The following is a 24,804-nucleotide window of genomic DNA, read 5'->3' as shown; positions in this document are numbered from 1 at the left end:
GCAGCTACAGCAGCCCATAGCCACGCTTTACTTTCTCTGCACTTACTTGTCAATGTAGTCCTCGGGAACCTTTAACTTTGGCATATTCTCAGAGTGTCTGACGAGCCAAAGGATCTCGTCACGGGAAAATGAAAGAGCCATGAAGACAAACAGCGCCTTGGGGATTTGATTGGCACACAGAACACAGAAGAAAAATGAATGTTAGGAAAAAGTTTCAGATTTGGTTTGGTAGCAGTTAAATTACCATGAAATGTGAGACTGCTGGATGTGTGATGTCTACGGCCAATTATCACAATGTGAATGTGTCTTTGTGAAAGATCTTGCAATAACGACGTTACTGGTCTACCTTAGGTCCCAGAAGTCCAGGCTCATCCTCCAGAACTTTACATAATTCCTTCAATGCCCCTCTGAGGAAATGCCGCCTCTCTCTGTGCATGGCCCCGCTATCCAGAGAAAAATACACAAGGTTACTGGTGTTATAGCTCATGTCACAGATAAAATATATGAAATAAAAACATGCCGTCTCCTGCCAGGCTTACCCATTGACTAAAACATGCTCACGGCATTCCTTGATGTCTGCAATTCGTTTGTTGTATCTGATGAAAAAGAAAAAACATGTTAATAAGATCAAATATTGCTGCGATAATGACAAAGTGTCTTCATTTTCTTTATTAGCTTCATGTTAACCTCAGTCTCAGTTTTTATTAGAAATTAATATATGAAAAGATACTGCACTATAAATCAAGAGGATACTCTAAACATTATACTGCAAATCACACCACAATCACAGAAAGATCTGTTTCTTATCATTTCTTGTTGACCTTTTATCCCTCTATTCCTAATTTCAATTACAATGCGAGTCTGTTAAGGAGCCAATCTGCTCTGGTCGTCAGCTTTGACAGCTTGAAATCTCAGAATAGCATTATCTCATACCCATGATCTGATTTCTTAATTAGGGGCTTTTTCTCACAGTCCCCAATGCAGAGTACACTATAGCAGCATCGGCTGCATACCCTTTAATGTTGTCGAAGAGGTCCTCTGACACTTTGTGTATGTTGAGGACTTCATCTCTGGTGAGGGTCAGGTAGATGCCGCTTCGCAGGCCCATCTTCCACAGCTCCTGGGAGGCTTGGTTTGAATTAAGGCTGCTGTGGCACAGCAGGAAGCCAACTACAGGAAGGACAGTTAGCAACTGTCATCAAACAGTCTACACAACTGAAGGAATACTGCTAGTTACTATGTTACATATTTCTTTCTTTTCTTTCTTTTCACAACTTGAATTCCCAAAAGTATCTGATATTTAAGCTGAGAAAATGTATCGTTTTAAGATAGCAAGTATGAATTTAACGGCAAGAACACATCTTGGAAAAGCTGGAATGTGGGTAAGAAAATCATAGAAGAAATAACTGATGCTAAAGCTACAGCTGAAGGAGCATTTTACAACTAATAAGGTAAATTTCCCACACTCTGTAACATAACTGGGTTGATGATAGACAGAGATTCACCAGTATACAAAAAAGTGCATCCACAAACTGTGGCACAATTTCAGGATAATATTCCTTAACGTAAAATTTCAAAACTTTCACAAAGATTACATAAAAACATCAAAAGGTTCCAAGAATCTGGAGAAATCTCTGTGTGCAAAACCACGGCCAAAATTTAAAATAAGGTGCTCGTGATGTTTGGGCTCTCAGGTGGCCCTTCATTAAAAACGAGCATGATTCGTGAACACTTCCAGAAATCACTGTCTGTGGACACAGTTCACACAAATGCAGGTTAAGCCTCTGTCAGATGGATAGATGGATACCCCCATCTGCCCTCTTCTCTGGGCCAGAAGTCGTTAAAATGGGCTGAGGCAAAGTGGAAAGCTTTGGGTTAGAGGAATCAAAATCTGAAATTCTTTCTGGAAAACATGGACACCACATCCTCTGGACTAAAGAGAAGAGAAACCATCTTGATGTCAAGGTCAGTTCAAAAGTCTGCATTTCTGATGGTTATGAGTGTTATGAGTGTCTGTGAAATTGGCATTTTGCACATCTAGAAAGGCACCAACAATGCAGAACAACATATGCTCCCATCCAGATAATGACTTTTTCAGGGAAGACTTTATTTCAGTGCGACAATGTTAAACCGCTGTCATGTTCCTGGGTCTGTCGACCCAGCGTTTTAGTTTATTTGGAAGTTGATGTTTGTTTAAGCTCATTAAGTTGGTGAAGTTCATTTGTTTATTACATTCCCTTTGTGTTTTCAACCCCTGTGTTAAGTAGGGTTGCCAACCGTCCCTTGAAAAACGGAATCGTTCCGTATTTGGAAACAAAAGTATTGAGCTGAAAAGGGACGCACTTTATCAAATGGTTAAAAAAATAATTTCACACACAAGAAAAAGAGCTAAAAAATTCCCCACACTGGCAAAGGTGAAGACAATCGGGTCGCCCAACCCTGGCCACGAGGTGTCCCCTATTTATTTTTCAAGGAGTTGGCAACCCTAGTGTTAAGTCTTTCTTGCCCTTCATGTGTTTCATGTCTTTTGTTAAGTTCATGTCGTCTGTGTTTCATTATGTTTCCTGTTTTATTTTGAAAGAGGTCCTGTGTTCCTGCGTTTAGTTTTACATTTCCCCTGTGATGTCGTTATGTTCATGTGTGTCAGCTGTTTCCCCATGTGTTGCCACTTGTCCTGATAACTTCTTGTGTGTATTTAAGTCCTCTGTCTTCCTGCGTTCAGCATTGTGTCCTCCTTCATGCTGTGTGTTTCTCTCTGCGGCTCCCTGTGTGTGTGTTTTCTTAGAATCTTCCCAGTTTAGGTTTGGTAAAGTTTTCTGTTCAGCAATAAAAGCTGGCATTTTGAGTTCAGTCCTGTTTCCCTTGAGTTTGCGTTTGGGTCCAATTCCTGCCTGCACACAGCCGAATCATGACAACCGCATACTGCATCTAATACAGCAGCATGGCTTCATGCTGTAGAAGAGTCCGAGTGCTGAACTAGCCTGTCTCCAGACGTTTCACCAACCGAGAAATACAACAAAAAAGACCCAGGACTGTGGAGCAGCTGGAATCCAATATCAGATAAGAACAGGACAACATTCCTCTTCCTAAAGTTCAGCAGCTGCTCTCCTCAGCTCCAGATGTTTACTGTTGTTAAAAGAAGAGTGGTGCTGCACAGTGGGGAAAAATGACCCTATTCAAAATTAACTCTATTATTTTCGTAATTTTTTCAGTTGGAACATTTGATATGTTTTCTGTGTTCCACATGTGAATAAAAATGGGTTTATGAGATTTGCAAATCACTGAATCATGTTTTTATTTACATTTACACTGTATCCCAATACCTAGGGAACAAACACAGTTTGTTACCATCTCGTTAGTGCTATGAGTCCAAAGCTTGGCTAGTCCCGGGATGGTGTGCAGTATGTCCTTAAAAAAAAATGAGGAAACTGGAAAAGTGAATTACAAAAGAAGGACCAGGCCTGATTAAACTACTATCTACAGAAGACAAACAGTATCTGAAAGTCACGATCTTAGGAAATGGTGCAAAAAAAAAGCCAACAAAGATATGACACAGGACCTCAGAGACGCATCTAGAGCTTCAGTTTAACCATCAGCTGTTTGCTGAACCTTCATTAGAATTGGTGTCTGTGGAAGACAAGAAGCCATTCTCATGAAGGGGAACAGAGGCTGAGGTGTGCTGAATTAGCGCCCGGACCTCAACATCACTGGAGCAGTGTGGGATCATTTTAATACAGAACAGAACAAAAGACAGGCATCGTCCAAAGAAGAGCTTTGAACCCTTCGAAGAGCCTCAAATTAGTCTTTATTTCTACAGTGTTGTTTATCACAACACAGTCGCCTCAAGGCGCTTTATATTGTAAGGTAGACCCTATAATAATAGAAACAGAGAAAACCCGACAACCATATGACCCCCATATGGCGACATTGGAAAGGAAAGACTCCCTTTTAACAGGAAGAAACCTCCAGGAAAAACAGGCTCCGGGAGGGGCGGGGCCATCTGCCGCGACCATTTGGGGTGAGAGAAGGAAGACTACTTAAAGAAATGACAAGACAGAGAGCCCAGGTTCCTTAGAAGTGTACATACTCAATTTTTAACTTACATGCTGTGTTTTCATTCATGTTTGCACGTTTCTATAAATCACTGCATCTATTTCCCATTTTCCTCACAAAATCATAAATAAATGAGGGGTGGCTTAACTATTACTGTGCACCCATTTTTCTCATGTGTGTTACATGTGGGTATATCCAATAGGTTCTCAAACCACTTAAATTCTGTAACAAATACATTTAAATTGGAAATATAGAAACACTTACTAATAATCCAACGCTCCATTGTCTCCATAGACAGGTATTCGCACGCCATCTGTAGAAGACAACCAACTTATTAACTCCCACAGACTCATTTACTGTTGGCAACATGAATAAAGTCTTTACTTCAGCTGTTATACATCCCTTTTCTATACTGTGTTTTGGTCCTTTTTCATTTGCAGGAGTATTCGCTGCCTTCCAAAGTGTAGATTTTTATACAAGACAAAGTATATTCAATATAAAAAAAAGTTGGGGCATAAGCAGAAAAAAGCTAAAGGCACACAGTTTTCATAATTAAGTGTTTTAAAGATGCAGAATAAAAACAGAACTCACATAAATAACCTGAATAAATGCATTCACTCTTATGCTGGTAGTAAAACATTGTCATATTTCTCTACACCTCGTCTCACTATTTCAAAACAGGAGTTGAGGGTATGAGAGGAAATGAGACTCACAGTGTCACAACAGGCTGAGTCCAGCATGGCAGCTGGAGCACTGAGCAGGCTGAGGAGCTGGGCGCTTCGCCACTGCTCTGCTGGCAGGTTCCTCCGTGGGTAGACCATCTTCAGCGAAAGCAATGCTGTTGTCACAGCCTGACAGAGGGATAGAGGTGCAAAGGACACCGAGTGAGGAAGACGGATGGATATGAGAACATTTTAAAAGCCAAAAGGACGAAATTCTGAGAGAAGGCAATGCTTTAAAAACCTGATAAATGGTAATTTGTTTTGTTGCACGCACACGGGCATATTTCAAGATAACCCATGAGTAAACCCTTTTAATGGTTCATCATTGAAAAACAAAATAGTGGAGAAAAAGGCAAACTATAATAAAACGTTTTTGTTTCATAGAGTGGTGAAGGCATAAAAGAAGTTGGGTTGTTCAGGTGCAGGGAAAAAAGAAAAACACCTTTTATATAAAAGAACTAGCATTTTGCATACTTTACTGTATTTAAAGTTTACCTTTGTACTTGGACAGCTAATGACACATTTTTGAATTTACCTTTGTATGAGGGCCAAACTCCTCCGTGAGCTTCTTCCAGGGATGATCATACTCCAGAAACATCTGGCCAAGCCGAGGGTAGGAGGGGTCACTGTAGGGGTCACATTCAGTGGAGGCATGACAAGAGCAGCAAAGCTGCAATACCAGTGCAGCACAGTACTATTTTAATCCAACTTACAAGGTTTTAATGAGAATAAAAACATCTGATTTAGATTTGTAATATTTTATGCGACTTACTTTGGAGTTGCTGAAATAATTCAGACTGTGGTTACTGCAAATGGCCTTGCATTAGCCAAACAAAGTGCGGCTTTTAAAGTAAGTAGTAACTAATGCTTAAAGTTCAAATGTATTATAATGATTAGAAAAATTGGAGTATTTGTGGATGAAGCGTTTAGCACTTGAAATTGTTTGCAGCCACTTTAAAAAGCTGCACGACGTTTGCTGAGGCGTCCATCTTTTCCCCACCTGCTTCCATTCGTCATCTCGTGGGCACAGTTGAACATTCCCACCAGGGCCTTCTTATCATCGATGCGAGAGAGCGTGATGATAACGGAGGTGTACGTGATGATCAGATCCAAGTAGTTTTTGGTGAAGTCAAAGTTGGTTGTCTGAAATCACAATTTTAGTGTCATCATTTGCTCTACGTTCCATTTCAGATATCACATATTAAAGGCAAAAAGATTATTTTGGATGGGTTTGGTGTGAAATATAAAGAACAGGTGCAATTTTAAATGTGGCAATAGCAGAAGAAGATGAAGCTCGGGCGTGAGAAGAAAAAGCAACATAATGTGCAATGTGTAATCAGGCTGCAGGAATAAGAAACACAGCAGCAGTATCAGAGTGACTGGTGACCAAAGCGAACAGGTAACAACTTTAATGTTTTCATCGAAACACTACCCACAGAGTAAATACTTACTATATCAAAGAAACACTGACAGGCGTCTATGGTGTTCAGCAACTCATAAACATGGTCCTGAATGGAAAAAGGAGGATTGGATTACAAATGACAGACCTGCATAATAAGAAAATTTGCCTTTGGTCATTATAAAGTTTAAAGAAAAATTTATAATCATGAATAATTTGTATCATGATTGAAGTCTTACAAATACCATGAATGTCTTGGCATTGCTGCAACCTCCACACAGAGAAAAATGAATATTTTGAGAAAGGTGTTAAAACCACAATGAGCTAACTGCCCTCGGTGTATGCAATATAATCAATTGCTTTCTTAGGTCACAATAAACCACTCTATATGTAAATGTATTCTAATAACAAAAGGTCTGAAATAGTGAATGTGCAGAGCGAACAACGAGACAAACGTCACTCTGTTTACGACCGCCGGCACTGCGCTCTATTTTCAGGTTTGTCTTTTCTTATGCAGTAGAGTGAAAGTCTTGAGCCACCACTCATTTCTTCTATATCCTATATTTTGCTATGAAACCAGGAAATGGGTTCAACGATTTATAACCGTATGCAAGAACACATAGAAATACCACAAATAAGGCCAAAACTGAGTTTGTACAAATATAAAGAGCTTGTAAGTCAATATTCAGTATGATCGCCTTTATTCTTCAACACAGGCTGAAATCTCTCAGACTGTCTTGTAATTTCTTTAACCTCCTAAGACCCTGTGGTCTTGGGCTGTGGTCGACTCCTTTGTCACGTGGTGTGAGCAGAATCATCTGCAGCTCAACGTGGCAAAGACCAAGGAACTGATCGTGGACTTCAGGAAGACCAGGAAACACTTGACCCCTGTTTCAATCCAGGGGGTCAGTGTTGACATTGTGGAGGACTATAAATACCTTGGAGTACACATTGACAATAAACTGGACTGGGCTAAAAACACCACAGCACTTTACAGGAAGGGCCAGAGTCGTCTCTATTTTTTGAGGCGACTGAGGTCCTTCAACATCTGCCAGAAAATGCTGAGGATTTTCTATGAGTCTGTTGTGGCCAGTGCGATCCTCTATGCTGTTGCATGCTGGGGGAGCAGGCTGAGGGTCGCAGATGCCAACAGACTTAATAAACTGATCCGTAAGGCCAGCAATGTTGTGGGGATGGAGCTGGACTCCCTCAAGGTGGTGTCGGAGAGGCGGATGCTGTCCAAGATAAAGACAATGTTGGATAACACCTCCCACCCACTCCATGACATGTTGGTCAGTCACAGGAGCTCGTTCAGTGAGAGACTGAGATTACCGAAAAGCACCACTGAACGACACAGGAAATCATTCCTGCCTGTGGCCATCTCCCTGTACAACGCATCCACTTAACACACTGTTTGCTGCTACAACTACACATGTTTCTTTTCCAAATATTTATTTATAAGTGACTTATGTATGTATGTATGTATATATATGTATATATTGTACTATTCTTAGTTAGCGTATTGTCTGTCTTGTCTTAATGTTGGTTTAAAATGGAGCACTGTAACAAAAAATAATTTCCCCCAGGGATCAATAAAGTATTCTGATTCTGATTCTGATTCTGAAGACCCGAACTCTTCCATGGCATGTATTTTTAATTTTTCTTTGATATTTGGTCATTTTGGGGCCCGATGAATGTAAAAACAAAGAATTACCAGATTTTTTTTTAACCTTATTTTTGTTTTTAAGGAAAAAAAAGAGCCAAATATGAGGATATTCGTTTAAAATTTTGATAGAACAGTAGCAGTATAATGTCCTCGTAAGTGGCTATCAGGCCCTTCTAGAGCAAAATTCAGTATTTTGGTCTAAATAACCCAAAATGTGATGTCCACATATGTGGACGCCAGGTCCTAGGAGGTTAAGTCGTCTTCAGGAATAGGTCAGGCTTCTCAAAGGACATCACAAATGTCCTCTTAGGATTCTGGATGCCCTTTGTTCCATTCCCGATGATCCCACGCTGCCTCAGTAATGTTGAGGTCCTGGCTCTGGGGAGGACAGTCCATGACTGATAATGTTCCACTGTATATTTTTCTGTTCAGGTCACAGTGTGTTTGCTAAGCTGAAAAATTCATCTGTTGTCAATCAGAGACTTTCCATGGTGGCCTGAAATCACAAGATCCCCAACAGCACTGCTGAAACTATGACAGAGCCTCCACCATGTGTTATAGATCACTATGGACACTCGCTGTTGTACCTCTCTGCTGATCTTCTCCTTCCAGATTTAAGTTCATCACTCTCACTGATTTTCAGTTCCACCATGATATCTGATGGGACTTTGGTAGATGGATGAACTGAAGAGCCAGGTGCACGTCTCGGATTCTAATCCAGGTCTCTGTTGGATTTTTTTCCTGTTTCTTGAGGACTTCATCATATATGTGCCAGGTTTTTGGCTAATTTTCTTTGAGATTCATTTTGTTGGTTTGATTTTATGCTTATCTTTAGTATTTTTTATAGATTCAACTAAAGACATAAGAAAAAGCTGTTCTTTCCAACAAGATAAAAATTGGTTTATGTGTAGATGCTTGTTCAGCCCTTGATTTATGTGTCTTTTTTATTCTTGAATGATTCATAGGTCAATGTTACGTGGCTTAACAAACAAAAGTATTCCTCTGAAAGGGATCAGGTACAACGTCTGGACGGAACAGAAAATGAGTGAAAAAGCAGCCAAAGAAAAACTTTAAGAGGCACTGTCACGGCACTGGGTCTGTAGCCCAGTGTTTTGTGTTTAATTTCTATCCCTCAATTATTGTTAGTCATGGTTTTGTTCTCTTGATGGTTTTCTGTTCACATTATATTTGTTTTTAGCTTATAGTTTCAGTCACCGTGTCCTCCTTGTGTTCCACATTTCATATCCAGTCACTCATGCCTCTGTGTCAAGTCCGTGTCTCTGTGCATATGCTATGTTAGTGTGTTCAGTTTTGCTTCCCCTTTGTCTTATTTTTGTCTGATTTGTCCCAGCTGTGTTTCCACCTGTTTCCCATCCTCTCATTATCCTGCCTGTGTATTTAAGTCCTCAGTCTTCCCCTGTTTGTTGTCGCGTCCTCTTCATTTGCTGTGTGTTCCTGCATAAGTGCCAGGTTCCCTGGCCACATCATATGATGTCAAGTTGTCTAGTCATTTGTAGTTAAGTGCATGATTCTTAGTTCAAGTTAATCTTTTGTTTGTTTCTTTTTCAGTGATTATGTACCTAGCGTTAGTGTGTATTTTCCAGCAATAAAGCTGCTGCCTTTTTGTTAATTATTCTGTCTGTATCCTGCATTTGGGGCCTACATCCTGCCTGCCACACAGCACAACCATGACAGAGTCTGAATAACCTCCAGAAAGCCTGCAGAACTATTGCTCAAGACAATTTAAAAAAATTATAAGAAAGTCGGGTTCTTTAAAAGCAAAATATAAAGAAATGAGCGGCGGCTCAAGATGTCTTCACAGTTCTACATAAGAAATGATGCACAAGTAATTTTCAGTGTGATTAACTTTCACTTTTTCAATTATCATATATTGTGTTTCAATAACATACTCAATATCAAAAAACAACTGAGATTTTAAATGTGAATGAATGTGAGATGATGAAAAACAACTATATTCACCCTGAATTCAATGACATCCAGGAAAGATTCGTAGTAGCTCGTTGTGTTGGACAGCACTTCTGATTTCTGTCGCTGGATGCTGGTCAGATTTTGCTAAACAATAATGGAGACATCAGAGGTTAGATGTGAGGTGATGTTTAACTTCCTCTGTGGTTGATAGTGATTCATGAATTACAAGAAATACATGAACATAATACATAAAGAACATCAGCAAATTGGTAAATACTTTACAGTGCACTGCAAAAAAACACAGAAGTGCTGCTTTCATAAATCAATTTTATGTTCTCGAGAGCTCAAACTTTCATTTTCGCACGTTAATCTTTCTGGTACAACACAAGCAAAGCACTTTCTGGCATATTTAATGATGTTTTCATTTTCATTTCAAGAAACAGAACCTTTATGAACACAAGCCGACAAAACAAGAAGAAAAACATAGAGACGAACATTCGGGGAAAAATACGCTTGAACAAAAGCGGTTTGCACTTACAATGTTTCCCCTGTAGTCGATGTTGGGGAATCTCTTGTTGATATACTTGATGGCAGATTCCATGGCCTTATCTGTCAGGAAGGAGGGCCGCAGTTTGGGATCTCCACATGTCTAGATGAGAGGTGTGGAGATTAAGGACAGGAACATGTACAATATATTCTATGTCATGTTTTCACATTTCAGTTTCATAGCTTTTATTTTTTGTTTTTATTTTTAAGAGCCGCTCGACGATAGGTAGAAAATGCCAATGACAAGAAAACAATTAAAGTAACTTGGCTTTGCTTTCACTACCCCTTTAAACAACCTCTTGAGCAAGATCATTAACATAAAACTGTTCCCGCAGGGCTGTTTAGAAGCTGAGAGCAAAAGGCTTCACTCAAAGCTCACAAGTGTGAGGGCAGAAGTGGAAAAATGCATTTGTTGGGGTTTTGCTGAAGTCTCAGCTGTTTATCCACTTCCCCTTGATGAATATCATGCACATGGATGCAAACTGCATGCCGTTTCTCGAAATGTGTTGGTTGTCGGTGTGAATCCATTAGTCTCTCCAGTCATTTTACAATTGCCAAGACTCACGCTATCGACACACATGTGGCTAAAATGATCGTATATTTTTATTTGTTCACTAATTTTACTGCTTTTGTGGGAGTTTTACAGCTTTATGTTCAAAGTAACTGAAATTTGAGTTGACTGACAGCACAGACCAACTTCCTGTTTGCACTTCCTCTCCTCAAAAATACATTCAGCTAGAGCCTCAGTTGACAGTTTTCCCATCTTGCAAAGCCAGTAAACACACAAAGCAGTTCCCCCAGCTCATAGTTTATATCTTTATATCTCTATATCTCTATATCTCATAACCAGAGTTTAAACTCCACCTTCAGAAAACCCTCCTGAGTTTGAGAATTTGTAAATTTCATGTCATCTGTACTGGTATAGCTCCTGTTTGAAGTTTGTTACTTCCGTGCATTAAAAATGAAACATGTTCAGCTCTTAAACTATTAGCAAACATTGTTATTGTTTTTATTGTTGCTATAAGGATGTGATCTGTACAGTGAACCTATCACTGCTTTGTAAAGGTTGTCAGGAAACTGAAAGGAAAATGATTCACAATAACTTCAAATCGAATTTACCGCTAAGCACTGAATCAGTGTGTGCTTACGTGTTTGCTCTTAGATACATTTTTATCATTTGATAACTCATATTTACACCAAAATAAATAAAATGAACAAGAAGTTCCTTATTTCTCCTCTTTGTAGTTCACACCATTTGTCTCTTAACTCTTCCTCTTTTTCCCCTCACCTTCTTAATGTAGTTCATTCGTATCAGCACCCCATTTCCTCTCTCATTGAGGATGGTGAGTTTTTCAGCCAGTTTCTGCTGGTAGTCCATGGCTCTGGGCACAAGATGCCTCTCCCTCCGTCCAAGCCTTGGCCTAGTCCTGCGTAGCGGTTGAACCCTGTGAAACAAGTGCACACAAGTGCCTCACCCTCTGACAAGTCACATGGTGTAGGTGGAGACAGGAACTGACAGAGCAGAGAGTGTGAATTACGCATGTTGTGATAATTATATGCCAAAATGACAACTGCAAAAAAAATTGTAAGAAAAAATGATACTGATTTGTGAATTAATGGCAAAAGGTGTTATCTTACTGTTAAACTTACACTGATGCACTCCTTTGTTGTGTGCAGTGCTCATCACCTCCTTTTGCTTTGTAAAAAAAACAAGAACAAACAAACAAACATTGTAAACAGGAAAAATGAAGAAAAGTTACAGTACAATTATATTAACAGCATTTACAATGATCACTTTGAATATTAAACTTTATAAACTATTGAGTTAGTATTGAACAGCAGGAGTGAATCCTCTACTTCAACACAAGGTGGCGATATTTACCCACTGAAGCTCTCTGGGGTGACTAAATGGGCTCTCAGCTATGCAATCAATGTGCAGCTGCTCATGAGAACACAACAACATTATGCACAGATCCTAAAAACTGCATGATACTTAATCATTTCCAGAAGTACTAAAATACCTTTTCCAATATAGATTTACAGTGAATTACACTGTGTGCTGCAATTTACGACTCCAATTAGTCAAGGGATACTTTACATCTCTTCAGACTCAGACTTTCAGGTGGGGACCAAATAATGTTGCTATTTTACAATCCAGAGCAAAATGATGCCAAAGTAAACCTGACCTTTAAACTTTTGGGTCTAAAATGTCTTTTTATCATTTTATTTTATTAGGCCTGTTTGTGAAATTGTGTCATAATTTCCATCTTTGAATTGCCAGTTGTTCTATGAGCTCATGGTGACTCTAACCTTTGACCTTTGAACATAACATTTTTATTATTTATTCTTTGAGTTAAAGGGAAGGTTTGGGACACATTTAAGGAAATCGCCTAAAGGTTTTAAAGAGATGTTCTTTTTGAGAATGGAAAACATCTGCAGCCTCATCTGTCATAGGTACAGAAACATGAGGCTCAATTTAAAGGACCGGTGTGTCTGATTTAATGAGCTCTAGTCACAGACACAGAACGAAACTAAATATAGTATTTGTAGTTATTTTTAATCAATCAACCATAACTATATACTGCTGAGCTTCTGTTAAATTTTGTTAGCTCCTTTTATCCTGTTTCCACAGCAGACCAGGATGGACAAACCCAACACCGGCTCTGTACACATCTTTTATAATTTACACTGAACTGAGCGCGCCTCACCAGGACCTGTGAGGAAGCGGTTTTCTTTTTGTTGTAATTATGCAGCCTCACCACTAGATGCCACTAATTCCCACACAGTAGTTCTTAAACTGTATAATTTAGTCAGTGGAACTTGTCTTCATTTGACTTGAGAAAAATAAAATAAAATAAAACCGTTTTTTTGGTGTCAGATTTAGGCAAGCAACAAATTGCTTTTTCATTTTCAAATTTGAATATAAAAGCACAAGTGGCATCCAGTTTGAGGCAGAGTGTTAAATCATTACTGTTGTTAAAGTTAACACAAACAGTTGTAAAAACTGTAGGGAAGTCAAAGAGTTCCTGGATGCATGGGAAAGTGTCTGTAACACATCAGTTGAAATCATGCCTTGTGTCTTGGTGTGTTATTTAAAAAGAAAACAGTACTCAAATGTCCACTTTAAGCTGTTCTCAGCCATTATCACTCAGACTTAACACTTTGCTATACAAATTTGAAAGACCTAAAGTTATTCAGCAACTCTGCGTTATTTTCTGGTTTTTTGTTTTCTCACGAGACCCTGATAAGTCCTGCTGGAATTTTGCAACAGGTTAAGTAAGAAGTGTCAACCTTGGAAAGTGTAATTTACTTAATGAGAATTACTAAAGTCAACCACAGAAAAATCAGTGTGAAGCAAGTGATGGCTGATGTTAAGTGGACTCGAAGAAATAATGTGTTTATTATTTCCGTACTGGCAGAAGTTCAGAGTGCGGTAGACAAGTTAACAAGGCTGTCTGGGAAAGTTGACAGGAATATGTTGGTGTGGAAGGAGGAGCAGGGGGTGGGGCTTCAAATTCAAATTCAAATTTTATTTGTCACGTACACGTGTGTCATACACAGTACGATATGTAGTGAAATGCTTGGACAACTGCTCGTGACCTAAAGAAAACAAAAAAGGAAAAGGCTATGAATAAGATAGGAAATAAATATGAAAAATTAAAAAGGGTAAATTTAACTAGGAAGGAATAAAATATAAATTAAGGTTAAAAATGAAATAACTGTACAACACAAATTAGAATGAAGGGTAAATTTAACTGGGAAGAATAAGATAAAATATATAAATTAAAGTTGAAAATAAAACGCGTAGAACGCGTCTTACCCTCATGTGAAAAAGGTTAAAAAATGAATTTTTGCCTGACTCATTGGGGAAAATGGATGAAGAAACAAATTTGTTTAGCTTTAACAATTAATTCAAGCATCGAGCCACCCGTTCACTCATCATTTACTGTGACTGCGCCTAAGGTGACGTTTTGATCAGAAAATGTAAAACAAGGAGTCGTGATTTAAAATATGGATAGAAAATTAAACGCTGTAAGATTGTGATATGTTGGTATGCTTTAAAAACACAATAAATCAGACATAATACCAAATCAGCTCATCAGTATCTCTCCACACTCTTGGATCGCTTTAAAAATCAGTATGTGATGTAATTCTGTTTGTTTACATGTGCTGAATACACATCAAGATCCAATGATATGAGACTGCCTTTTTTTCTACTGTTGCACACACTGAGTCTGACTGGCTACATTTACTAGTCTATGAGATGAAGCATGCGTTTAAGAGAAAAAAGAACACTGATACCTTTGATGGAAACACGTGAGATTGGTACACATTTGTTTTTATTTTGTACGTGCAGTTAAAAAATGAAAGTGCTGAGCTAAAGAGTCTACAGACACCGAAGACTTCCTTGCAGACTGTAATAGTAATGACAGAGGAAACGCTCCCAGCTCCAGCTGCAGCCCAGATGTCAGAAAAGACAGATGGCACATGGACTAATACTTGTAAATAAAGTATAGGCACTAGGTTGATGAGTGCAGCTCTTCCAGAATATTAGCAGATCTGTTTAACCACCTGTTTAATTAAGCACATTTTCAAATATTTTTACTACTTAGGCTAAACTTAATTTAAAGTGATGTACTTAAGTTGTTGTACATACTCTGCTACTTCAAAACAGTCAGATATTTTAGTTACTAGAGATCAAAACTGATCTCTGATGTTAGTTAACTTCGCTTTGGTTGCTTCCTGTTTTACTTGAAATGTTTGTTTGTTTGTTTTCTTTTGTTCCTTTCCCTTCTAGGATCAGATTGTTTCCACCTGCCCTCACCCGTGTCTCATTACCTCCGTCTGTACAGTATGTGTAGTCCTGCCTCTCTTTTCTTTTTCTGATCGTCTATTTATGCTCTATGGTCTTTATAAACTAAGTTACGGTTTCCCAGTCATCGTTCAGCCTGAATCTTACACTTGGGAACTCATGTTATGTTTAAAGTGGTCTTAGCATGTCATTAGCCTTCAATGTCTAACATTAGTAGCATAAAATCCAAGTTTCTGAAGGTTTGTATGTTCAGAAACCTTTGGCTAAAAGCCTGATATCTAAAACTCCAAAAGAACTGTATGATTATAAACTGTAATTCCATTTATATGTGCAAGAAGCAAATAGGAAGTCTGTTGGCTCAGCTGTTTTGATATTAGCTATTCACTAGCAATGAGTCTGAGCTAATGCGCATGCTCCATCAGCCCAAAGTTTTAGCAGAGTTGCTAGGCATCTTATGAGCTAACCAGAATGCACGGGGTTAGCTAATCTCTGAGCTAAACAACTCTCCTGAATCACAAACAAAGAATTACAAATAAATACATGAAATTAGCTATACTGAAAAGATCACAGTGCTACATCTTATAAATAAATAAGATGCCAATATTTGTGGGTATGGAAATGACACAGGAGGCGCTAGCAAGAGATTATTAAAGTGAAACTACTTGTTCGTGTCAAGCTTTTGTTGTCTATACGATATATGCATATGATAAATGTACAGTAAAGTGGTTTACATGGCAACCGCCTTCATTGTTTGACATAAACGCTTGTTCTGCTTGGCCTGTAATTATTTTTGACTCTCAGTCATGAGCAATTTTTTTTGTTCAAGAGAACTGGAGTAAATCTGGCCTCTGGCTAACGGCACCCAACATTGCATGTAATTACACATCTAAATGGTTAAACATATAGACGAGTAAAAAGACATTCTTCCTTGGCACGCTGGGACAGAGTTGCTACAGAGAAAAGAAAACAAGACACTGATAATATACAGCCTTGATGAAAGCAGTTAAACATCGCTGACAGGCAGCAACAGCACAGTCATTAAATCTGAACTTTTACTGTCTGAAAGCCGTGTGGAATTTGTGTGATACAAGTTCAAATGAATATGAATGAAAGATTATCTCCTAAGATCATTTCTGTATGTAAAAGTTTACTAATTTAATTAAAAAAGAGCCAAATTTGTTTTGCACTGTTGATCCAATGATTATACCATTATAACAACTTATGGACAACAGCATAAAGCACAGGTTGAAGATCACCAATCAACTTGGAATTAGTGTGTTTTTTATTGTGTCTGTGATGATATTCTGATTTATAGTAACTCAAAAGGTTTGCAACCAAAACATCCATCACACAATAGTCCATTGTTCCACTGATGATCTGTTATTGTAATAAGCATAAGCACTGTCAGTTATTTAAAGCAATCTTATTTTGCCAACTTCCCAGCCATGCAGTTGGACTGTGTGCAGGGGCTGATTATAATGAACACAGACACTATACTTAGAATAAACTTGAATCCCTTTAATGCTAGCAAGCACAGCATGTACAAACAATGAAAGGTAGTATAATATAGCTTATTTTGACTCAGTCCCAGTTATAGCAAGGTCTATAATTTGTCACGCAACCACTGTTTTTGTAGTTTTTCCATCTACACCACCACAGTGGAAACAATTAAGATGTGATTAATGTGCAGACTGTCAACTTACAAAACTTCTGCAGGAATTACAGCCCTAAAATTAATTGGACAAACTAACACAATTTTAAAACTAAGAATTGTTCCTAATACTTGGATGAAAATCCTTCGCAGTTAATCACCAAAAGCTGTATTTCCTAACCTGAGATGCTCTTTTAGGCATTTCCTGTAGCACATTCTGCTTGTATTTGGGTCATTTTGGTTTTAGTTTTGTTTTCAGGTTTCCTTTATAATAAATGAAAAGCACGATGAGATCAGGTGACCGACTTGGTCATTGAATATTAGTCTATTTCTTTTTCTTGAGAAACTCTTGGGATATTTTAAACTCCTATTTTGCATTTTTTGCAGGGTCGATATCTGCTTACACTGCGAAGTGCTGTTAAGTCAGCAATATTTAGCTGCATCTAAGCAGAGAGTATTGCCGTGTACACTTCTGAATCCATCCTGCTCCAATCCTGAATGGCAGCTTTTTCAATCATAATTGTAATCTGAATGCACTGTGGTACCATACACATTTTGCTTTTTAAACATATCTATATAAAATCTCTATAGCCTCCTCTTGTTCATGTGAAAAAAAATTTATGTGTTTATTTATTCATTTCTATTTGTATTTTTCATTTATCACATCTTGGCGACCCCTGTGCATCCATCCTAGCAGGAGAAGGCAGGAGGCTGTAGATGGGGAGCTCACAGCCAAAGGATGAGAGTCCCAGATGACCAGAGGCAACAGGCAGCCACCCTGGTACGAGTCGAGAGGAGAGTCCTAAGGCCCAAAGACACAAGTGGTGACCATGTCCCAAAGGGACCTGCTACATCTATCAGCAGTGTAGTGTTCATCGTCAGTTATCACTAGTAACTCAGTTCCACTGGCAGTCATAAATGCCCATCCCATTACATTCCCTCCACATTGTTTGGCAGATGATGTGGTATGCTTCACATCATGGACTGTTTCTCTTTCCCCATACTTTTGTTTTCCTGTTATTCTGGTTGATCTTCCTTTTTGCTCTTGAACATAAGCAGATGCTGGCACGTTGGTGTAAACCCAGTTTACGTATTTGGAGACATCTCTTGATTATAGACAATGACAATAACACAGAGGTCGGTACTACAATCACATTCTGATTTAAAATCCCCTGTGGTGCTGTACAGAGGCTGAATTGCAAAATTGTTGGGCTTTTTCCAAAAAAATTATGGACAAATTGCCTTGTAGAGAAAGTATTTGAAGGTAGTTAATTTTTGTTTGTATCATTTAATTGAATGAGTTAAAAAAAAGTTTCTATTTATGTTTCTAATGTTTCTATCTTTTGTTTATATTTATGTCTGTATTACCTATACTGCAGGAAAACACAGCTTCCTGTGTGTTGTCACTGAGACTTTCCCCCACACACACTATCTCAAAATAAACAGTAGATTGCATCAGTTTATGTTGCACAAAATATTTTGAAGTGAGAAGTGAGAGAGCAAAATGCTTTATGGGTGAAGAGAGCTTCACAAAAAGGAAAAAAGAGAGAGCAAATGAGAGAGAACTTGAGTCATTACTCAAATGACCCGAGGCTGGTACCCTCATATGCAACAGGACTTAACTACAGAATACAAGAATTCCCCGCTTTCGTGCTTTTGTCTGATAATTACACAAACAAATGAGGTAATCTGGAAGAGCTCAATAAACTGTGAAAAGAAATTTTCCATATATGCACGCATACACGTACATGCATGGATCTGTAAATCCAGTAACCTGGAAAAGCTTACTTGTGTACTTGTGATTAGTTATGCATGAATGGAGGGGGAGGCAGTAGTGTCTTTTGAATGATGAAGTCAGACAGTAATCCTCTAACCTGGCCAGGGGTTATCCTGTCAACTGTTTGTTTTGGATTATGTCAGGAAGGTGACCTGTAACGTCTGGTCAAGACTCACATAACACCAGGGTTACTGGAGGTGACAGCGGAAAAGATGTATTTATAGAGAAAAAGTACAATAAATAGGGTATTAAATAGCCACATAGTGGAAAGCTGAAGTCTTTGATGGAAAGGCCTATAAATAGCATTGTGCTTCAGGTATATTTTGGTTTCCTTAAAGATATTTTATTTAACTTGCTATTAATTTTGTGATATTACAGTATGTAGATTGAAATGTGTGACGTTTTCTGAGTGGTTCTCTTTCAACACAACTATAACAACACGTGCAGTGAGCACATTTTTATTTGTTCCTCATTAGGACCAATTACTAGAAAGCAGTTTTCAGATTAAGAACTGACTTGTAAAAATAAAGTCAAAGACGGCACACAAAAAATGTTAAAAAAAAAAAAAAAAAAAAAAAAAAAACAGCTCTGGATGAAGTGTTTCTCAGGCTTTGTTTTCCATTTCCCTTCATTTTTTCCCCTTCTGGCATCACTGAGAGCTTGTCAGGGCTCATTTAGCAGGGGCGTGCACCTTTGCTGCACATTGCACTTCTCAAAGATAATTTGGAGCTATATTAATGCACCAGTTTCTCCCACGTCTTCTCCTTTTCCACCTACTTTGTCTCAGTTTAGTGACTAAGATATTGTTTTTGATGGCCAAACACAAAAGTACAGTATAAAATAACTCCTATTCAGTTAAAAGTTAAAGCAATATTGCGCTTAAAAAGATTAAGAACTTAGTAACAATAAAAAGTCCACTTTATTAACTTCCAGTCACAGAGAAATGTATTTGCCAACACTATTAGTGTGAAGTGTCTGTGAGTTTATTACATTTTCTTTTACTATATTAACAAGGAGCCTGAAAACTGTTCAGCCCTCGGAGAAAAGAATGCTAATTGCTCACAGAGAACTTGGACCCATCTCACAACCGGGTCAGCTGTCTGCCAGGCGCTCAGCTGGTAGTATACAGATTAAAAAACAGGTGGTTTCATTTGCACTTTTTTTCTCTTTTTCAGTTTTACCTCTGCAGTGATCACTGGTCTTACTCACTGATGAGTTTAACAAAAAAGAAAAGCTTTGCAGTAAATGTTTGGACACTCATAGTGGGAAGGAGAGGCATTAAATCAAGCTTTTCTAGTCTCCCTGACCACTCAGAGTACTTTATATTACCATAGCATAATAGGAGTGTTTCGTGATTTATAACTTGTGTGTGTAAAAGAGGATAGCACAGTTGGTAAGCATCTGTGGGCTGTGGTTTCACTGGAAAAGTCCCTAATACTATTTTTCTTCATAAAGCATCTTTTAAATGGACTTTAAATAATTTGGGATGCATCAGCTTTTATCTGGCATCAGCAGTTAAAGATAATTATTGGAGCGGGAGCAGCTGATTGGAAAAAATCAAAACAAAAAGGAAAGACAGAGGATTGGTCCAGTGGAGAGCCCTCCCTGTAAATGAGAGGAAGGAGGTGAAAGAGCTGAAGATGAAGTGAAGAAAAAGTGTATGGGATTCATTCATGGGTGGATTTCCTTTCTGACAAATGTCCTCTTAACATGGAATGTAACAAGTAATGGATGGAGTGTGTTCAGTGTAGTGTGGATGTGTGTGTAATTTCTATAGTTTATGTGACACCTGGCATTTGTTCATTTAGAATAAAGCTAAATGTTCCAACCTCTCCCCCAACTCTCCACTCATCTTCCCTCCTGCCAGCCAAAATGTCTCATCATGAGAGGAGAGTGAAGGTATGCCAAAAGGAAATAGCTCCACAAGTCACTCATCCAAACCTACAAAGAGCTGCTGCAATGAGCTTTTTAAAAGAAGAGCCTATAAAAGCAAAGGAGGAATGGAGTGTGAGCGCTTCTGTGGCTTTGTTCATTTTTCTGTTTCTGGTTTGTAAACATTTTAATCTCAGATTACTTTTATTTAATTTTTCTATTTTCTACCCACTATTTAGAAACATCTTTGACTTGTGATACTTTATAACCACTAACTAACCACTATTTTATGTATCCAGTGAGAGTATCCAGTGAATGTTTGCATTCTTAGACATGCATTCTTTGGGCATATTTGCTGAAAACTATTCATTCTGATTTATGTCTACAGATTAATGGTCTCCTGTATTCCTTAAAATTAACTTCTTATTCTACACAAGCATACGTCTACTGGTTATGACTAAAGCAAAAAACTATCCATTAATTTACAAGGAGACATCAAATCTAAAAAAAAAAAAAGATCACTGCTCGTTTAGTGAAAGAGTGAAGATGTCAGTTTACCTCTTCACTCTCTGTTGGCACCTGTAGGTGGCACACTCTTCCTGGCAGTATTCGTGGCTAAGCAGCGAGGTTCAGTGTGGAGCCCTTTGGCTCTGGCCCACTCTCTGCTGTGTATGAGAGCATTGTATCAGTGAGATACAGCTAGCACTTCTTAGCCTAAAAAAAGAGCTCAGGAGCTATCTCAAAATCTTGCTCCTCCTCTCTTCTGTTTCTATTTTTTCCATCTCTTTCTCAGCGCTCTCACAGCCGTCTCTCACTGTTTTACTGTGTCTGGCCTAATTACACCAAACCACTGACCTCAAAACACAGCAAATCACTCACAGAGTGATTTATTGCCAGTGTTCTTTGCCTGTAAGCACATAAACCAATCTAACAGAGAGTGATGGTGTAAATATCGTAGAATACACACAAAAAAGTTGCTTAGGCAATTATTTGGAGATGAGCTGATCATCCAGGTGAAAACTGTATACCTTTTATATTGGACACTGTCATAATAGCACACTGCTGACATGAAAAGCTGACATGGGTATAAACCTGTTTCCATGGCAATAGTGAGCTAAAGGTCAGGCCAGGTTTCCATAAAGCTGTCATCAGATGAAGCTTCTGCAGGAGTGAGGTGATGACCATTAACTGTGTCTGTCGGACCGAGGTGTTTTGTACTTGCCGTGTCTGTGTTCTCAGCGGAAACACCAAGTGAAGCACATTAAGCAGGCAGTTATCCGGATACGGCTATGTGATGAAAACCTTGCAATGAACACATCAGCTAAGTTGAGAAATGAACACTTTTTTTTATATTATTATTCTTTTTCCAGCAACATTCACTTGTAATTATGGCAAAGTTATTAATGGATTTATATGCAGGCACTAAAAGCAGCTGGTAAGAGAAAAATTGCCTTGTATTAACAATAAAAGAATAAGTTGATTTAAAGTTTTTCAATTCTTGATCCAGAAAACTATAGCCAGTGTGTACTTTTGAGTGTTTTTGTTTTTTGTTCAGTTTTCTTTAAGTGAAAATCCTCTCTGCTGAAAAATGAACAGGAAGCAACAAAACCTACAAATAGCTGGAGACTAGCTCAAAAGGGAGTCAGTCCCGACAGACCAACTTTACATCAGAAAATCTGAAGCCTGGTACAAAAAACACTTTGAAATGTAATTTTACTGATTATTTTCTCCCTTTCTACAACCAAATCATTAACATAACATAACATTTCAATCAAACTGCTGCAAAACTCTCTAAAGCAATAGGTCAGTCCCTGGTGACTTTAAAGACCCTTTCTCGTAATCATACTGTTCTCCTTCTCCAAACTGTTCGTCTTGGTTCTGCTGAGGTCCTGCGCACAATATACCCACAGCTTTGTCATCTGAATGTTGTAGCTCTTTACTGTCACCAGGGGGCAGTGTCAAACAACTGCTTTGTGGGCTACAATAGACTATGTGCACGTTAGCATATGCTACTTCCGGTGCAGAAACTCCTGTGGGGAGCTTTGTTTCCGGTGTCCTATTCGCGCCCTGTTTACCGTCCAGAACAAGTTAAGCAAATGAATGAATCAAGCGGCGATTTACATTTCTATAGATGTCGTGGGCATTTACCCAATATATCTGTAAATGATGTTCATCGACTTGTCGATATTTTTCCCCCGCACCTCAGAGCAAAAGAGAAAAGGGATTCAAATGTTATATTTCTCAGTATCTGTAAACAGCGGTCCCTCGTTTATCGCGGGTGTTATGTTCTAAAAATAACCAGGGATAGGTGAAATCAAGTAGCCAATTTTATTTTTTGATGGTGCAAAACGTTTCGTAGACATCGTCGACATACAGTACTGCACTTCAGTCACACTGCTAGCGATCGATGCAGCGATTCTGTACTGTACAGGAGAGACGTCACGGAGGAGATCGTCTGCAGCGATCAGGACACAATGTGACGTAAAAAAAAGCATGCAAACTTTCACTAAAAAAATCTGCGAAACAGCGAGGAAAAAGGTGAACCGCGTTATAGCGAGGGACCACTGTAATTTTGAAGGTAAGTCACAACATACCCTTCGTAAACACTAATGTATAGAAACCCTTACCAGCAATACTCCTTCGTTTTGTACATACCTTTTTGGGGGGGCAAAGAAAAAGCAAGAAGGTATTGGAACCGGAGAATGAACGTTTTGCGGTGCTGCAAATGCTTGCGTTTGATGCATTGCTTTGATTGTTTTGCCACTAGTACCTGGCATGCTATGCGCGAAAGTCACGTGGTCTGTCAATCTCTATTCATTTTTTGTGTGGCTTTTTTTTCACGGTTTGTTAACATGCTGTGTAGGTGTGTACTTGACTAGCTGTGTCACAGTCTGACGAGAGCAGACTGTATGTATTGTGAAGAGTGGACCCAAAATGCAGACACCAAGGAACTTGGATCAAGACTTGAGTATCAACAAAAAGCGAGCCGTTTAATGAGGCTGGCAGAAAAGGTACAAATAAAGGGCAAGGCAAACAGAAATAAAACTAACATTAACCTAAACTGGGAGAACTAAACAAACAACATGGAAAAACCTGGACATGAAACCTAGAAACATGGCATGGAGAACATGGCGTGAACAACAGACGACCTGACCATCACACACTGAAAACAGAGGACTTAAATACACAGGAGGTGATTAGGGGAAGTGGAGACACATGAGGAAACAGCTGGCACACATGAACATAATGACGTCACAGTGGGAGAGTAAAACTGAACATGATGAACACAGAACACCAGACCTCTTCACAATAAAACAGGAAACATAATGAGACATAGACATGACAACCCGAACTTGACAACGTAAGACACAGACATGAAACGCATGAAGAGCAGGGGAGATTTAACATTGTTGGAAACACGAGGGGAAAATAATAACTAGAAACACTTAGGCATAATAATACAAACTTGATAACAAATGACACGCAGCATGAAACACGAAGGTTGAGGGGAAACTTAAATACAGGGGAAGAAAACACAAGGAGTCTAATAACCAAATGAACTTAGATAACCTAATGAACAAAATAAACTCAAACTTAAAACGCTGGGTCAAAAGACCCAGGATCATGACAGAGCCCCCCCTTCAAGGGCGGATTCCAGACGCCCAAAACCATGAACAAAGAAAAGAAGCAGCAAGAAAACAAACACGAAACAAAAACAACACAACCCACCCAGGGCGGGCGGTGGGGGCCCAGGATGGAGGGCCAGAAACAAAACAAAGAAACCGAAGCACTCAGTCCAAACACAAGGGCTTAAGAGTCCGAGACCCTGTTTCAGGAGGGCGACCATGATCTTGGCAGAAAAGGAGTTCATGGCACAGTAGTTCAGGTGGCCGACCTGGAGGCCGATGGCACAGTAGTCCATAGTTCAAGGGTTCAGGGGGCCGGCCATGTGGAAGGCGGCAGTGGAGAAGCAAGCATGGCTGGCCACACTCGGGAGGCTTGGCTCGCGGCCGGCGGTGACGTGGACGAGACCTGTCGGGTGGCTTGGCTGGCGGGACGAGCAGAGGCGTGGCGTCGACCACTGGCTGGGTCGTGGCAGGCGAGACGAGCACAGGCGTGGCGTCGACCACTGGCTGGGTCGTGGCAGGACCAGGCGAGGCAGGACCAGATAATGGCGCTGCAGGCGATGGCGTGGAGGGATGCTGGACTGGCTTGGCTGAACCTCCAGCTGGCGCAACAGGACCAGGCGAGGCAGAAGCAGAGGCTGAAGGCCCTGACGAGGCTGGACCAGACGAGGCTGAAGGCCCTGACGAGGCTGGACCAGACGAGGCTGGACCAGACGAGGCTGAAGGCCCTGACGAGGCTGGACCAGACGA

General features: G+C 39.4%; 1 protein-coding gene across 1 annotated transcript in view; it reads right to left on the bottom strand.

Moving 5' to 3' along the window:
• Positions 1–21,106, bottom strand: part of nckap1l (NCK associated protein 1 like) — a 31,266-nt gene extending 10,160 nt beyond the window's left edge. Inside the window, exons 1-14 of the mRNA XM_085407580.1 lie at positions 20,987–21,106; positions 11,966–12,011; positions 11,604–11,827; positions 10,308–10,418; positions 9,821–9,913; positions 6,227–6,283; positions 5,776–5,918; positions 5,311–5,401; positions 4,767–4,904; positions 4,318–4,366; positions 1,014–1,170; positions 540–596; positions 347–443; positions 47–156 (exon numbers count right to left, since the gene is read on the bottom strand). Coding sequence (XP_085263706.1) covers positions 47–156; positions 347–443; positions 540–596; positions 1,014–1,170; positions 4,318–4,366; positions 4,767–4,904; positions 5,311–5,401; positions 5,776–5,918; positions 6,227–6,283; positions 9,821–9,913; positions 10,308–10,418; positions 11,604–11,693 — 1,193 coding nt within the window. The 5' untranslated portion in view covers positions 11,694–11,827; positions 11,966–12,011; positions 20,987–21,106. The remainder of the gene's footprint in view (positions 1–46; positions 157–346; positions 444–539; positions 597–1,013; positions 1,171–4,317; positions 4,367–4,766; positions 4,905–5,310; positions 5,402–5,775; positions 5,919–6,226; positions 6,284–9,820; positions 9,914–10,307; positions 10,419–11,603; positions 11,828–11,965; positions 12,012–20,986) is intronic.
• Positions 21,107–24,804: the final 3,698 nt, after the last annotated feature.

Source organism: Rhamphochromis longiceps, linkage group LG5, assembly GCF_057381845.1.
Source record: "Rhamphochromis longiceps isolate RC_006_pf linkage group LG5, R_longiceps_female_GT1.1, whole genome shotgun sequence".
Taxonomy (NCBI): Eukaryota; Metazoa; Chordata; class Actinopteri; order Cichliformes; family Cichlidae; genus Rhamphochromis; species Rhamphochromis longiceps.
The sequence above is the reverse complement of the archived record's forward strand: the minus strand, read 5'-3'. Positions and strand labels throughout refer to the sequence as shown.